Consider the following 17,334-nt stretch of genomic DNA (forward strand, 5'->3'; position numbering starts at 1 on the left):
ATGCCACAAGGTTGTGATGAAAGGGGAATGAAGGGTGAGGGAAAGAAGAAATGCAACAAATAGGTTGCTCAAGGTGATGGTCACATTGGAGAGGGGAGGTCATGGAGTGATCAAAACCCTGAGGGTGTGTCTAAGAAGGTAAAGTATAATCAATAAGGGGCTCTTCCTCTACACTATACTTAGAAGCGAGAAAGGGCTCACGATCACTTGAAATCATATGACAAGGGGTGAGGGAATCACTTGATGAATACTCGAGATGATGAACAATAGTAAAGGGCAAAGGGGAAGGTGAGTCTCAATGGGATCCTTTTCCTGAAAATCCAACTCTAGAGGCTCAAGTGATTTGAATATACTCCCGAAATCATAAGGAAGGTAGGTATGAGCAAGGGCCTCATCAATCCTGTCATTGTTGGTATTAAAGATAGGGGCTTCCCAAAAAGGAGAATCAATCATCCCCAATTTCTCCCTTTCATGCAAGGGAAAATGATAATTCTCCTTCCTAAGGGTATCGATGGATATGTCGTCATAAAAAATGCCCGAGATAAAGCAAGGACCACTCTCAACCTCATCCTCCTTGTCGGTGTTGTTATCGCTCAAAATAGTAGAGTACCTAAAGGGAAAATGCTAGGCCAAGGGGAAAAAATGGAGACTTAGCCCACTGTCACCTCAACGAAGGCTCCTTTCTATTTACAGACTTTCACCGATGGGAAGAGACCAGGTGTCTACAGAGTCACCAATGAAGGATAACTCAATGGATATGAGTGACCTAATAAACCCCTTCCCAGAAGATTTTGAAGGATGGAGCTTGGTTGCTTTCTAAGCAAGGTACTATGTATCCTAGGGAAGGAAGAGAGGATTTTGAGGGTTAGGTGTTGAAGTTTCTAAGTTTACTAGTTTAGAAATCCTTCATTCATTTTTATTTATTTATTCCTACCTACTTGTTATTTTTCTTTAACAAGTTATTTACAAAGTAAATACTGAAAATAAACATCAGTGCAAGCTCAACATATTACAGATTAGCAACTAAAAGAAACAAGAACAAACACACCACATGACACCATTATTTTTGGACCAATGTCCCCAGAAAAACCCAATGCGGGAAAATCGGTGCAACTATTTGAGGGTTTTCTTATTAAGCAATATCATAGTACAATCTGTGTGCCGAAACTGGCCTACCCAATAGAGAATTTCCTTAGCAACTATACCTCACAGTTTGAGAGAAATCTCCTAGCTGAAACCCTAGAAATTCCTTTCGGCAACTCTTCAACACAAAACTACTCCTGCAACCCCAGTGTCTGCCCAATCTGGACTGCGCCAACCCCTCCCTATCTCACATTGGCCCTGCGTCATCCTTTCTTGGGCTACGTCAGCCCCAGGAGGTCCTATGTCAGCTCTGGGAGCCTCTGCGTCAGCTGCGTTGGCCCCTCTGGTGCTTTACATAGCACTTAGCTACCTCTACGTGGCCCTGTGTGAGCCCTTGCTAGCTCTGCTTCACCCTTCTTGGCTGCTGCGCTGCTCTCTCGGCACAATCTCTGCCTTCTTTGTTTCTCTGTACTCAATGCTCCTCAGCTGCTCTCCCAATCCCCGATTCTATCTCTCTTAGCAAACCCCGCTCTAGAGAATACAATGACTGATCATCTGGTGTACTCTCCAAGTGACCCTCAAGCCTCCTCTTATACTTTTCCTGTTGACATCTCAATGGTTGAGATTAAGTCCCTAATCAATGGCTAAGATTAGATCTGGCTTGATCCATGTCTTTTGGACCATTCTAACACAGATTCATATTAATACACATTAATATTTTATTTTCCCTAAGTTTAGACTTAGGGACTCCATTAAAAATATTAACTATTTTAATATCTCCTGATTTGTTTAGAATCTGCCCAAACCCTTTCTGGGTATTGGAGATCTCATGTGCCCCAACTTCTCCACCAAAGTTCGTGGCTAGAGCACATCTGATGCTACCCCAAATCTGTTAGGATATTCCGACACATAGGATATAGTTAAGTTCAACTTGGTCTAGTGTAGAGTTAGGTAAAGTGTGTTTCTTTACCGTTGTACATTTTGTAACTTACAATCCGACGGTCACGATATATAGTGATCCGTCGGTTCACTCTCTCCTCGGTATTACCGACACTTGATCCGTGGCTTGACACCCGATTGGTCCATGAGTTCTATTTAAAGCGCATGGAGGGTCATTGTTCGGGTAATCCGTGCATGAGAGAAGCTTATGTAAATTTTCATTCTTTGATTAATAAATTGCCTGTAGTAGCCACATTGGCGCAGGCCGTGGACTGTTTCCCTCTTTGAGGGTTTTAACCACGTCAAAAATACTGGTGTATTGATCTGTGATCTGGTTGTGAGCGGTGTCCTTTTGGTGTTTTTTCTGAGGAACTTACCCTATAAATTCCTACATGGTATCAGAGCTATTTGAGGGCCGCGTCCGTTGGTGATCCAAATCTGAAGCCGGTAGAACTGCATCCGACTGCTGTTTCCTAGATCTGTTGTTTCTGACTGCTTTCGGGCCGAGAGGACTGCTCTGTTGTGTTCGGAGCATCTGTTCTAGTGAGGAACCCCTTTCGTTTCACGCGAAAAGTTTTCCGGTAGCCCTAGCTGCGTCTTTTTTAAGATATGGAGGTATACAGTGTTTATTTGCAGTTTACTGTTATTTTCTCTCTGCTTATTTCGGTTTCGGTTTATTTAGTTTTTTTTTAACCGGATCTATACCTTTCATTTCTGCGTATGCTCTTTTCCCTGCGACTCTATGCGATCTGGGCAAATCAGAAACAGAAAGGAAGGATTTTTCTCATGCGTATGCTCTTTTCCCTGCACCTTAGTGTGATCTCGGAAAATCAGAAACATTGAGAAAAATATTTAGTTTTTCGGCTAAAGCTAACTTTGAGCCGCAAGGTTCATTTTTTAAAATATCTAGTTTTTTGGCTAAAGCTAACTTCGAGCCATAAGGTTCGTTTTCTTTGCATGTCTGTGTTGGGTTTTGTATTTTGTAGGGAAAAAGAGCTTTCTGAAGGCAAGCACGCAAACCAAGGCCCCCCCCTCTCTCTCTCTCTCAAATTTTTTGTATAGATCAATTGGTTCAAAGCTATTTTAAGAGAGTAGAGGTCTTGGGTTCAAGTCTCCATTTTGTGGGGGCGGATTTTTTCATTTCCGCACATTCGCGCACTTTGCCGGCAACTTCAACAATTTTTTTTCAAAAAGCCATAACTTCTTCATCCGAAAGCCTTTTTCAGAGCCGTTTTTTTAAAAGCGCCTAATTTTTCGAGATCTATCCATTGGAACACTTACTTTCAGCATCTTCAGCTTCAGTTTTTAAAAAAAAAAATGGAAAGTCCATGCCAAGTCATTCTTGACAGCACTAACTACTTCCAATGGATATCCTACATGGAAGATTTACTTAGAAGTAAAGGTCTCTACAGAATAGCCACAGACCAAGAGAAGAAACCAAAAGATGAAGACAAGGCTGCAAAATGGGAAAATAGACAGGATCAAGCACGTGGTTTGATAGGGATGTCTATTTCTCCTGATCTTAGATTCCATATTGCAGAACTTGAGACTCCTCATGAAGCATTGGAACAAATCACTAAAGTTTTTGGGATTAAAAATGAAATTAGAGCCCATCAACTTGAAAATGAGTTGCTTACATTGGATCCTAATAATTTTTCTTGCATTGAAGATTTCTTGTCCAAATTCAAGACCCTTAGATATCTCTTGGAAAGTGTTAAGGTTAAGAAAGAAGATAGTAACCTTATTTATTCCATCCTTACTAAGTTGGGACCAGCCTACTCTGTATTTGTATCCACCTTCCATTCTACAAGGGAAGCTTTCATTTGTGAGGGAAAAGACTACAAGGCCCCTTCCTTTGACTCTTTTTGTGATTCTTTAATAAGAGAACAAGAAAAACTCTTACACCTTGGTCTTCTTAATCTTGGAAACTCTTCCAAGAAAGCGTTAGCCGCCCAGCAGCAACCAAATTCAAAGAATCCTAAGAAGTCATATCCTAAAAAGAATGGTCCTAAACCAAACAAGGGTCCTAAGCAAACTCAGCCTCAAAATGATAGGACCAATAAAAACAAATGGAAGAAGACTAATAAACATTGTAACTTTTGTAATCGAGATGGCCACTTAGAATCTAAATGCTTTAAGAAGATGGAAGCCTTGGAAGCCGCAATGAAGAAACATAACATCCATGTGGAGCATTCTTCAACTTCAACTTCAACTTCATCTTCAGGAATGGCACTTTCTGCATGTCGCTGTCAATCATCTCAGTCTTGGTGGTAGCTCTAACTCATAAGCCACCTCTCCAACCCTCCTGATCACCCTGTAAGGCCCAAAGAATCTCGGTTGCAGCTTCTCGGTCCCCTTCCACTTCAGCATGGGCTGCCGGTGAGGTTGCAATTGAAGGTAGACCAAGTCCCCCTCCTCGAAATGCCTCTCTACTCAATGTCGATCAACATACATCTTTTGTTGGTTCTCGGTTCTCTGTAAGTTATCCTTAAGAGCCTCGAGGATATCTTGGCTCTCTAGGATCCAATCCTTGGCCTTTGGGGCCCTGCTGTCTCCAAAAACAATTTCAGCAAAAGACAAAGAATCATAACCATATAAAGCATGGAAAGGAGTCATACCAATGGACATGTGATAGGTGGTGTTGTATCAATATTCTCCCAGATGCAACCATCGAATCCAAGCCCTCTGTTGCTCTATCACATAGTTCCTGAGATAGCCCTCTAACCACTGGTTCACCCTCTCTGTCTGGACATCACTTTGTGGATGATAGCTGGTCCTTGGGGTGAGCTCGGTGTGACTAGCCTAAAGAACTCCTGCCAAAACCCTCCCATGAATCAACTGTCTCAATCATTGACTATAGTCTTAGGGAGTTCATGCAGAGGAAAGACCTCCCTGCAGAACTCTGCCACCTGTGAGGCTGAATATCGTGTCGGTATAGCAAAGAAGTGTGAAAACTTTGTAAGCCAGTTGACCACCACAAAAATACAATCCTTCCCTTGCACCAAGGAAAGTTTGGTGATGAAATCTATAGAGATACTCTCCCATTTCCCCTCAAGGATGGGAAGAGGTTGCAACAATCCTGTTGGATGGGTCAACTCTCCTTTGTTCCTCTGGCAAGCTTCACACTCCTACACATGCCTCAACACGTCTCCTTTGAGGCTCTTCCATGTGAAGCGCTCTCTCATTGCCATATAAGTCTTCCTAAACCCCTGGTGCCCAAACAAAGGAGAATCATGAGCTGCTTGAAGGACGTGCTCTCTTAACTAGGATCCTTAAACCAAAAATATGCGCCCCTTATAATAAATAACCTCATCCATCACCCTGTAGATCTCATCTGCATAGCTTCCCTCCAAGATCTTGCACGCCCAACAATTCTTAGAGTACTCTACCAATAACTGGGCCTTCCAATCATGACAAATGCTCATGAGTGAAAGCTCTGCTAGTCTCCTGCATAGTGCATCTGCCACCACATTGTGCTGCCCCTGCACATACTCAATATCAAAATCGTAGGCCTACACCTTGTTGACCCACCTCTATTGTCTATCATTGAGGCCTTGTTGCCCCATAAAATGGCGAAGGCTGTTGTGATTTGTCTTCACCCGAAATCGGTTCCCCACCAAGGACTGTCTAAACTTGGCCAACGCATGCATTATGGCCAACATCTCCTTGCCGTAAATGAAATACGACATCTCATGAGGTAGAAGTTTCCGGCTCCTAAAAGCAATGGGGTGTCGTCCTTGGGACAAGACTGCCCCGATCCCCACACCTAATGCATCACACTCCAATGTGAAAGGCTGAGTAAAATCCAGAAGTGCCAATACCAGGCAACAACTCATCACCTCCTTGAGGCAATCAAATGTTGCCTGAGCTCCCTCTATCCATGCAAAAGCCCCCTTCTTAGTCAGATTAGTAAGGGGTGTTTCCAACTATGAGAAGCCCTTCACAAACTTCCAATAATAGGTACAAATGCCAAAAAATCCTCTCAACACTATCACATCTAGAGTGTCTGGCCAATCCCGAATGGCTCGAATCTTCTCCTTGTGCACCTTGACCCCATTTGCACCTATGATGTGTCCCAATTAAAGCATCTTTGTTAGCCCAAACTCGCACTTGGACATCTTGGCGTAGAACTGTTGCTCCTCCAATATACGCAAGACTGTCTCTAAGTGCTGCAGGTGCTCCTCCCATGTCCTGTTGTAGATCAAGATGTCATCAAAGAATACTAGTACAAACCTCCTCAATTGGCCTCTAAACACATGGTTCATGCATGACTAAAAAGTAGCCGGTGCATTGGTCAACCCAAAAGGCATGACCAGGAACTCGAAATGCCCATAATGACATCTGAAAGTTGTCTTTGGGATGTCCTGCTCCCTCACTCGAATTTGATGATACCTTAACTGCAAATCTATCTTAGAGAAGTACTTGGCTCCTCTAAGCTCGTCCATAAACTCATCAATGCGTGGAATGGGATACCTGTTCTTCAGCGTCTTCTTCTTGAGGGCCCTGTAGTCAATACACATGCGGAGAGTCTCGTCCTTCTTCTTCACCAATACAATTGAACAAGCAAACGAACTGGAACTCCGTCTGATGTGACCCAACACCAATAACTCCCTGATGGCCCTCTCGATCTCGTCCTTATAGGCCTTGGGATGGCTATAGGGTGTAGTAATGGATGCCTGCACACCATGCTCCAGCTCTATAGTGTGCTCGAACCCCATATTAGTGGTTGTCCTGACGGTATATCACCAAAGACTACCAGATATCTATCCATTACTACCTGTATGTCTAGATGTGGTGGCATGGTCTTTCCCCAAGTGTTTGAAATCCTCAACTCTACTGCCCATGTTATGTCTCCATGCCTCAAATCGACCTCCATCCTGTGGGCCAAAACTGCCTGGGGGGGTACAAATGCATGCCCCAAAGAACCACCGGCTTGCTACCTAGTCCAGCAAACTACATCACAAGCTGCTTCCAATCAGTGGTAACCCGCCCAAGGGAATACAACCATTGGACACCCAACACCATATTGGTGTCTGGTACAAGTGGTTTGTCATCAAATAGTTACCCATAGTCACTGTCAAAGTGGGAACATATCGAGTTCACTGCATAGTCCTGTCTGCTGGTATTAGGACCGAAAAGCCCTCAAACTTTGCAGTGGTGATGCCCCTCCTCTAGACCATCTGAGCATCAATAAAATTGTCACTGGCCCCACTGTCTACTAAAACTGAGACACGTTGCCCCTGCACTGTACCTCTGATCCTCATGGTCAAAAATTTGGTAATCTTGCACAAAGAAGCTAGGACTCTCCCGACTGGTGTGAAAGATGCTCCTCCCTGTGGTGGTGGTGGTGGTTCCCTCCCTGCTAGATCTTGGCTGTCTCCTCCACCAAACTCCAACTCCCCATCATCCTCCTAATCATTGTTTGAGAAGACCTCGATGTAATGGGCCTTGCTCGTTGTGCACCGATCGCTTAGTGCCCAAGGCTCTCGGCACGTAAAACACAACTTCCTCCTCTTGAGGTCTTTCCCGGTCTCGTCATCCAACTAACCCTGCCCTTGGGCTACTCTCTGTGTTGTGGTCGCTCTAGTGTCACTTCCCTTCTGAGGGCAGGGAGTGCGTGAAGGAAATGGAGCTCAGGTCTTGGGAATAGCCCCCTGCAAATCTCGAGTGCAAGATACCGCCTCTAGAAGAGTAGATGGTTTGCATGACTTCACCAGTCCCCACAATGGCTTTGGCAGCCCCTCCGCAAATGTCTATAGTCTCCTCACATCTGACAAATCAGTTACCATGACTGAGACCCTCAAAAACTCTGAGATATAATGCTCTGGATGCCCTGTCTGTCTGAGTTGGGTCAACTCCCTGAAGTGAGCCTCTAGATCCCTCCGATCAAAGCGCTCCACTACTCTCCGCATGAAGTCCTCATAGGAGGTCACGCTAGCATGCCCCAGAGTGGACAAACCATGAAACCACCAATCTTGTGCCTCCCCCTCCAGGTGCAATGTGGCCATATTGATGGCCTCTACCTTTTCCATCTGGTTCAACTGGAAGTATGTGTCCAACTTCTCTACCCATGCATGTGTTGTGCACTTGGTAGTGCCATCATAGGTAGGAAAATACATTTTCCCAATCAAACGATGCAGCTCATAGTTCTGCGTGCCATGGCCTTTCCCCTTTTCGTTTTGTTTGAGCTTGCAAAAGCCTCTAAAAGTTAGAGCCTCTCTGAAGTCTGCCCCCATGGATTACCACTCCCGGAAATGCTCCCCCGTGAACGATGGATCCTCTCCTCCACTAGTTTCACCTTGTGCCAAAGGTATAAAATAGGGTAACGTAGCTCGAGTTGGCTCACTCGAGGATGGCCGATGCGCAGTATGTGAAAGGTGATCAAATTGTTGAGAGGCCCCTGAAGTCTCTCCAACTACAAACTCCCGATGGGTGCTCCGCTCACGGTTCTTCACCTAGATCGCGTCCAGCATCTCCTTCTGCCCTTTTGAAAAATCATTCAAACCCTTCAAGAGGCTATCGAAGGCCATCTCTTCCCTACTCTTGGGCTCACCGATATCTTCTGCTACCACAGTCTTCCCACGATCTTCCATGTTTGGAGTAATCTCCAACTCCCTTTCCCTGCTCCAGTACCTCTGCCACCTGTAAGTAATATTTTGTCGGTCTTCCTCACTCATAGAAAAGTTTTCCCATGGCTGAGCCATAATCTAAGCTATGATACCACTGTAATGTTCCAAACTTATATAAAAAGTGATATGCAAAGAAAAATCGATTTTTAACACAAAAAGATTAAACAATCAGTAAATACTCAATACACTCCAGAAATGAGAACTAGCTAAGCCATTTTATTAATGAAATGGATCAAGTACAATAGTATGGAGAAATGCACTTGGGCTTGCCTCAAGGGCAAGCTTGAGAGAACCCAAGTGATAAACAATAATCTCAAAGTTGGAAAATGACTGCTCTAATGCTCCGCGCTGTCTCCCGGAAACTACAATGCTGGCTGGAAGGGAATTGCAAGAAACCTCGTCTCCGGTGCTTAGAAAATGCTGAAACTTTAGCCCCAAGCTCCTTGGCTGAAACCCACAAAAACCAAAAAGGTTTGGCTTGAATCCAACCTCCAAAATTTGGCCTCCAATATGCCCTACGCCCTCCAAACTGCTCAAGAGATACGCCCTGCAAGGAACATCAATGAAAACCTTCTACAATGCTTTAATGAAGCAATCTCCTCTCCAAATGTTTCCCTTAACCTCCCCAATAAGTTCAGACTCAAAGACTAATACTCTACCCTCCACATGAGCACCAAGTGTTGCCTCTCTACTGGCCCAGGAAGTGCGAAAGTCACCCTACGAAGTAGCACACTCCTCCAGCTCCCAAACACTCCAAAATGAAAACAATCCTCCTATGCCTCCTCTCCGTAAAATTTCTCACCCAAATTCCACTGCAAGACACCACAAGAAAACTCGGCCTCCTCTTCACTGTGTCCTCCAGTAATCCACCACCTAGAGATGAATACAACTGCTGGAAATCACAATGAGATCCTCTTCCTGAAGAATGAATAAAAACCTTCCAAGGGTGGCACTTGAAGTCTCTCGAAGAAAGGGTGATCTCTTCGCTTAAAGAACTTGTACTAAACGGAAAGTGACTCGGCTATGCATCTCGAGCAACCAAATAGAAATCGATATGCCAAAGAGATGAATGAAATGAAGAGAGTTGCCTTCCTTATATAGATTTCGTGGAGCACTTTTCCCTCCAATTCTACCTCCATCGTGGGCCCTCACTTAATCATCTCCATGCAAATCGAACTAGGGAATGCCTATTTCCCTAGTGTGGGTGGCCCCCATGTGTAACTTAACCACAACAAAAATAATATTTCCTAAGTCTAATCTCCTAATAAAATCAAATGGGACCCACTATCTCCAAAATTGGCCCCATAATGTAATAATTAATCTTGTTCCAAATTAATTTACGAAGGGACATGACACCACAAGGATAATCAAAATCCTAAACTCCAAGACAAAAGATGAACTTGAAGAATTTGGCATTGAAAACAAAACTGAAGTTGTCTTGGAGGTGAGGAAAGTTTTAAACTAAGAGAAATTTGATGTTTCAGTGTGAGAACAAATGCTAGAATTTGGAGGTTTATATTAAGAAATTTCACAGGAAATTCAATGTTTTACACCAGAAAGGACTTCTAGGTTTGCGAGATAGAAGTGGCAAATTTATTCCACTTGAAGATTATCAACACTGGTTACATGAAATAGTAGTGGACAAGACCAAATTTGCCAAAATCAGAGGAATTAATACTGAAAAAGCCTTCATTGAAGGTTTAGGGTATGATTTGTTAAATCAACATGAAATTAAGCATTTTTTTCTAACTAGGCCCACTTTTGAAAAATATACCAAAGTTGACGAGTCATATAGAAAATTATTAAAATTTTCTATCCTTGATGAAAAGAGATGGGATAAACTGTGTGAGCTCATCGAATAGGAATAGAATGCTAAATTTCAGGGGAAGACAATAGCATTTCAGGGGCAGTGAACAAAAAAGCAGATTTCTAGCTACAATGATCAATAACAACCCTCGAAATATGTGCAGAGTGGTCAAATTAGTTCACATCTTCTATTTTTCAGTTCTATTTTTGTAACGTCCCAAATATTTTGGATGATATGATATTTTGTAATAAATTTTGATTCCAGTTTAGATATGTTAGAAAGTCTAAATCTATAAATATTTTGTAATTCAAAGAAGAAAGGGTTGAACCCTTGTGATGAACCAGTGGACATGCTCGTAACTTTCTAAGTTATCTATGAAGTTAATAGAAGGAATTTGGATTCATTCTGAGCAGCTTGTGTATTTCTTTGAGTTTTTCTGGTATTCAATTATGTATTCATTTTTATTTTTCTATGCACATGTTCAAGGTAACATAGAAGTCTGGATAAGAGTAGATTGAATATCAATCTCTCTGAAAGCTCCTGCAAAGTTATCATTATTTAAAGAGATTAATTAACTGAAATTCTCTATCTTAGTTAATTCCTCTAAATTTTTAAATTGTTGCCTTCTGTCATCTCTTGTACATGTACTGTTTGGCTATAGAAAACTTCTATACACATGTGCTATATATAAGAAATTAGATGTTCAATCTGAATATTTAAGGAATTATATATCTTTTTAAACTTTGCTTTCCATATCATTTTTAAAGCTTAATTATGTTAAGAATGAAGAATCAACCCTTCTATTCTCTAAGAAATACTTAGGATTTGCATCTGTTTAAAAGTTTAAGCATTGGTTCTCCATTCAAAACTAAAAACATTATTTTAGATGCTTTGGCACAGTCCCTTAGCCTAAGACTGTCTACAAAGTACAACCCACCATCATGGATATAGTTGGCCTCATCTTGTAGGAGGATCTATTCAAGATGAATATAATATTTCAATACACATTTAGTGTGATCGAGAACAAAGTTTTGTGCTGATTGTTTTAGTATGAATAATGTAAGTTGTAGTCCATTTTGCATTATAGCCATGAGCCTATCACTATACTTAGTGCACAAAGGGTGTTTTCCGATGCTAAGGCTCAATGGTTTCAAAATTTACATTCCGTGTGGATAGTGCAAGATCCTTATAAACTATGGTTGTTTGCATGGCTGGTGTTTTATCAAGGCCTTCCTTCCAAGGCTCCATTGTCTAAAAGAAACCTCTCAAATGGTCTCTACCTTACTTGCAGCTTTCGAAAACAATGATGCATTTGACATGGGATTGTTCATTTGCCTAGACTAGTTGGGAGTATGTAAAGTAAGAGCATGCCACTATTCTTCAGGAAAGATTGAATGGGCATGTAGCATGGCTTGGTGAGTTCAACTCTATATTTTGCTCCTCCTAGTGGCATTTGACATTGCCTAAGAGTTTTTGTTCTATCTTCAGTGCAAATATGTTTTTGAGAATGAGATACATATGAAAATATGTTTTTGAGAATGAGGTATATACTCAAATGTGTTTTTGCGAAGAAGGTGGCATATCCTCATTGTTTTCCTTTTGTCATATGTGGAGAGAGGAGTTACATATACAACTTTTAGCAAAAGGATTTTTGCTTATCAAGGACACCAAATTGTCAAAGCCTAGTGTCTATTCAGATTTTGTTATCTCCCTGTAGATTTAAGCAAGAGAGTGTAAATACCATCATATATATCCTATTTTCTTTTGTATATTTGATGTAAATATATTTATGTCAATATAATATTTTTTCCAAAAAAGATGTGTCATCTAATCAATGTCTTTACAATTATCTTTCTGTCTAAAGCAAAGAATTTTTTTCTTTTTAAAGAAACACAACACCTTTTTATCATGAGATGAGATCAACCAAAAGTAAAAGGATATTAGGCAGAGTGAGGCAATTGATGAAATGGCATTAGAGTTTATTGACCATAAAAACTTAGTTTTGACTTTATAAATAATAGAGTAAAATATTGCTTCTAAAGATTATCCTTATCAAAAGGAGACAGGATTATCAAAACCATGAATATAATAGTTGTAAATGCACTTACAACTCCCCATGTCTGACCAGAATTTCCAATTAGAGGTGTTGCATCTCCATCTTTATTTGAATTTTTGGGTAAATGTCGCTTCACTTGCTCATGTGTCAACCCATCCACATGATGCAACTACAAATTTGTTACAACCAAGACTCAGAACTTGAAGTTAATTACACAGATAATACATAAATCAATGACAATTTAGTTATCATGGGACATGTGATATCGTGGTAAAGAATCAAGATATTTTTTCCAAAGAAAAATTAGTAACTTTCTGTTTCAAGTAGAACAACCATCATTCTGTAGAAGTAATAATATCATAAATGTCCAATATCAAAACCTAGCATCTAACATTGTCCTCCAAGAAAACAAGTTGCCTACATCCGTATATAGGCATACGAAATAAAAAATCAAAACCCTCTCCGAACAATACAATATAACTATCCAAGGTAGTGTTAAGAAGATATAAAGCTAAAAACCACCAAATGCCTTTCAAATGCTACAAAATATATAATTTATCAAAAGGAAAACAACATATAAATTTGCATGTTTTGGAAGAAACCTCTTTACTATTATTGTCAGTGTATATTCAAATTTATACACAGCTACAGAAGCATTTCATCAAGAATCAATAAGATCAAAAAGAAAAGGAAAAGTTTTATTTTATTTAGGAAAACCAAATTGAAGCTTTTGAAACTAGTATATGTTACCCTATTATGTGAAGCATCTTTGTTGAATACATTTTATGTAAAATTAAATTGCCTTGAAAAGGTTATAAAGACTAATGGGAAGAAAACTTTCAAATTATGAGACTATAAATCATCATTACAAACTCCATTACTTTGATAAGACTCATATGCTTTAAAGATATACCTAGGTATATTACATATAACACACATACATATCTTTAGCTAGTAGGGATAGCTCAATTGGTTTGAACTTTTCCCATAGGGCATAATACCCAAGGAACTAGTGGGATCCATTCTCATCAAATCCCATGGGCTTACTAATGACTATTGATACCATCCTCCATTTGTGGAATCCATGGAGAACTAGAAAGGTATCAAATTCCTCGCTTTGAATGCTTAATATGTGTGAGGGTGAGGAGAATAACCCTTGTTGCCTCAAAATCTAGTAGGCCTTGTGAGAGGGCTCACAAGGCAAGGGCTAGACCCTAATGCAACAATGAGGTGGGTGCAATTGTCACCTTAGCACTCCACCTCTTGTTGTTTAGTGGACTATCACCACACAGGAGGCTTCCCAATATATATCACCTAAGGGTATTCTAAGTCAATAGGATCAGGGTGATGTAAAGGAGATTTAATGAAGGTAATTCTCACTTGGTACAAGGTGCAATAGTTAGTGTAAAGGAACAACGTACCTATTGACCACTAGAGTGGCACCTAATGATTATATGAAAACTCCATGCCCAAGGATGATCTAGAGGACACTTGTACCATCAAATATCGTCAGTCAACAGAGTTTTTCAACTCTACTTCTATCTTTTCATCATCTTTCTTGTACCCAAATTCCACACCCTACGGGGAATTGTAATAAGTGATACTAATAATGATGAGTTTTGAGTTAGTAACAGGCTTAGGATGTTGGGACTCGATCAACAAATAAGTACACTTTGGAGTGTTTTTTTTATTTGGTTAATTATCCCTTCTTTTTCAGAGGCGGATCATTTTCTAGTTTTTTTCACTCACGTTTTACTCCAAAGTCGGGGTGACGGTTTGAAGGTTGAGCCCCTGACACATCTTAGTGTCTAGAGTTGATCTATATTACCATACTAGATCACACAAAGAATTTCGTGAAACTTAGTTAGGTCTAGGTAGTCATTTTTTAATTTTTTAGATGTCGCGCAGGTCAAAAATTGCAAATAAAATTGTATTTAAATTGTAATAAGCATATTCTAGAGAAGTTGTATGGGGTATGAGTAATCAAAATTACACCTCTCACCTTCAACTTTCTACTACGACACACTTTAAGGGGTTAATAATGTGTTCTAGACCCTCAAAGCTCACTTTTCCTAAGTTTAGTGGGAAATCTAGCAATTAATTAAGCCAGAAATTAAATGAATGGAGAAAAATAAATATTCACACATGTTAAATGTTGTAGAAATGAGATGGAAGATTATGGGGTAGTTAAAGTGAAGTCCCAAGGTGATGTGAACTCCTAAAATCAAAGAAAGGACGTGCTCAAATAAAATCGAATTTCTGGCATTAAATGAAAAAGCTGCTTGGAAATTCGAATTTGTGAAGTTAATGCACATTTGAGAGAATTTGGGAGAATATTTGGTAGAGATTTTTGTGGAAAATTGTCTCCACATGGGTTACCACCCGTATACACTTGTCATTCCACGACAAAATTCAAATTTTGCACATACGAGAAGAAGAAAATGATGTCCACTTTTCAGAATTCGATTTTTGCACTTGGCATTGGAGTTCCATTCAAAAAATTCGAATTTCTCTTTGGGATTGTCACTTTATGCCACTTGTTTAATCACTTCTACATTGGGATTGGCTCCAATGCCATTTTTCATTGTCATTATTCATTGGGATTTGCTCCCAACTCTCTATATAATAGAGCCATGGGCTCTCACATTGTATCATATTGCTACTAGTTATTGTGCTTGCAGAAGCGTTGTTGCCTTGTGCACTTTCAGAAATATCAATAAAGGTTTTGGGGTTTCATTTATGAGGTGTTCCTCTTTTTCGAGTGTGATGAATTGTTGAGCATTAGTATAATTCCTTTTACTTATGCTTTGATCTAATTTGCTGCCATATGCTCTTGTAGATTTGTTAATGTAGAGTTATCTTGCATTGACATTTGATTTAGAAGTATTCTCTAGGTATAGAATGCTCCAGTTGGTTTTAAATAAATCTCTAGAGTTTCTTATCATTGTTTATTGCTAAATCTATATGGAACTAATTCTTGATTGAAGTTTTGTAGAGGGAACATCTTGTTGGGATTACAGAATCAAGTGTGAGGGGAAGTCTTTGGAGAGACCAACCCACTCTTAATACATTCTTAAAGGAGCTCTCATTTGTTCTTTGAACCTTCATAGTCTTATCCTACAAAGTGGTTTTGCAAGGATTTCGGCACATAGTTTGTACATAAGCCGAGAACTTCTAAATTTAAATCTCTTTTAAAAAACATTGTACTTCATTTCTTTCATTTGCTATCTAAGAACTTGAAGATGGCTAAGAAAAGACGAGAGTTTACTCTCACTCTTTAGCTTAGCCTTTTGTAAATTATAATTGTACATATACATTTTATCTTGTTGATATCTCCATTAATACTTAACTTATTTTGCAATCATTGTTTGGATTGTTTGCTAACTCTTGTGTGGCAAATTTTGAAGAGCAACTTCCTGCAACATCTAACAAGTGTTTGTCCGACCTTTGGCAAGTGTTGGGGGTTCGATTTCCAAGGATGTCGTGATCCCTTTTGAGGGTTATTTTGGCCAAGTCGAGTTCACTAGAGGGCTGCCCATTTTCCTCTTTAAGCCGTGGGCATTTGGAGGAAACTCACACCTTGTTTCCCTTGCATAAGTTTTGCGAGATCTTGTCACTACTTTTTCAAGAAAGGAGGTCTAGTGTCCAAGTTTCAAGCAATTATTGTGAGAACTCTCCTTGAAGTTTAGTTGAGGACTTTGAAGGACCCTCTTCTCTTTGTAATATTAATAAAAGATCTAATTTTCTTGTGGGAGCTTGGGATTTCTCCCATGGTATCCTATGTCCCCATTTAGAGGAAGGCATCTCTTGGGTGGATTGACATTTGCATGGTTTAAGCTTTCATACTTCATTCACTTACATGCATGCTTTAATTGAGAACTAACACAACCTCACTATCACATTTCATTAAGTTAAAGTTTGTTACAATTTCATTTGAGCTTTGCATTCTCTATCTCATTGTTGCTTGAAGCTACAAGCTTACACTTTACTTTGGGAAATTCATCCTTTACATGCAAGCATTTTATATTCTTAACAAAATTTGATTCGTTTCCATTTACCTTCGTAAATTCTTTCATGAGCACTTGAATACATGCTTCAATTTTATGCTACATTGTTATCTTAAATATTGGAGCAATTTATTGTCATTGTCTATTTGAAACAAATTTTACTTTCAAGCAAATTATTTGTATCATTTTAATTCATTGATGAAACACATGCAACACTTGTAAGCTAATTTTATTCCTCCAATTGAAGTTATAATTGCAACTTATGTTGAACGCTATTTCATTTCAAGCATTGCAAATCAATCTTTTTGAAGCATTTGCATGTATCATTATTTTAATTTGGGGAATTAACACAATTTGCATTTCATCTAGGCATTTTAGTGTAGGAAGGCCGCAAGCCTCATTAAAATTTTATCTCCAATATAAGTTGGTTGAAGTAGACATCTTAGGGATCCTCTACTCCTCTATTGACTCCTCACTGTGAAATCCATATCATTGGGCGAGGGTGAGGTCTGAGAATTGAAGAGTTAAATTGTAATCTTGTCATAGAGCTAATTAATAGAACTTTACTTGTCTCTTGATGGTTTGAGTTTTCATATGCAAAGTCTATTCCAAAAGCAAGTATTGTAATCATTTCAAACAAGTGTTTTCTTTTCATGTTTCAAGTCTAACTGCATATTGATGTTTTGGTTTAGCACTTCCTTTCTTTTACATTTCCAAGTTAATTACTAATTTTTGGGTTTTGGCAAAATATGTTTCACATGTTTTGATTTATAAAATTGACTATCTCAAAAGCATTTTGTATTGTACATATCT

At 39.7% G+C, this 17,334-nt stretch overlaps 1 protein-coding gene across 14 annotated transcripts in view; it reads right to left on the reverse strand.

Moving 5' to 3' along the window:
- LOC149168511 (endonuclease V family protein) overlaps positions 1 to 17,334 on the reverse strand; it is a 526,712-nt gene that overhangs the window by 137,319 nt on the left and 372,059 nt on the right. For 12 of the 14 annotated variants that reach the window (XM_089428269.1, XM_089428276.1, XM_089428268.1 and 9 more), the window contains one exon: positions 12,567 to 12,683. The exons of the other annotated variants lie outside the window; for them this stretch is intronic. In XM_089428269.1, coding sequence (XP_089284395.1) covers positions 12,567 to 12,683 — 117 coding nt within the window. The remainder of the gene's footprint in view (positions 1 to 12,566; positions 12,684 to 17,334) is intronic. 14 annotated transcript variants of the gene reach the window in all.

Source organism: Pinus tabuliformis, chromosome 4_2, assembly GCF_031772625.1.
Source record: "Pinus tabuliformis cultivar Carrire ecotype Pingquan chromosome 4_2, CPIR1, whole genome shotgun sequence".
NCBI lineage: Eukaryota > Viridiplantae > Streptophyta > Pinopsida > Pinales > Pinaceae > Pinus > Pinus tabuliformis.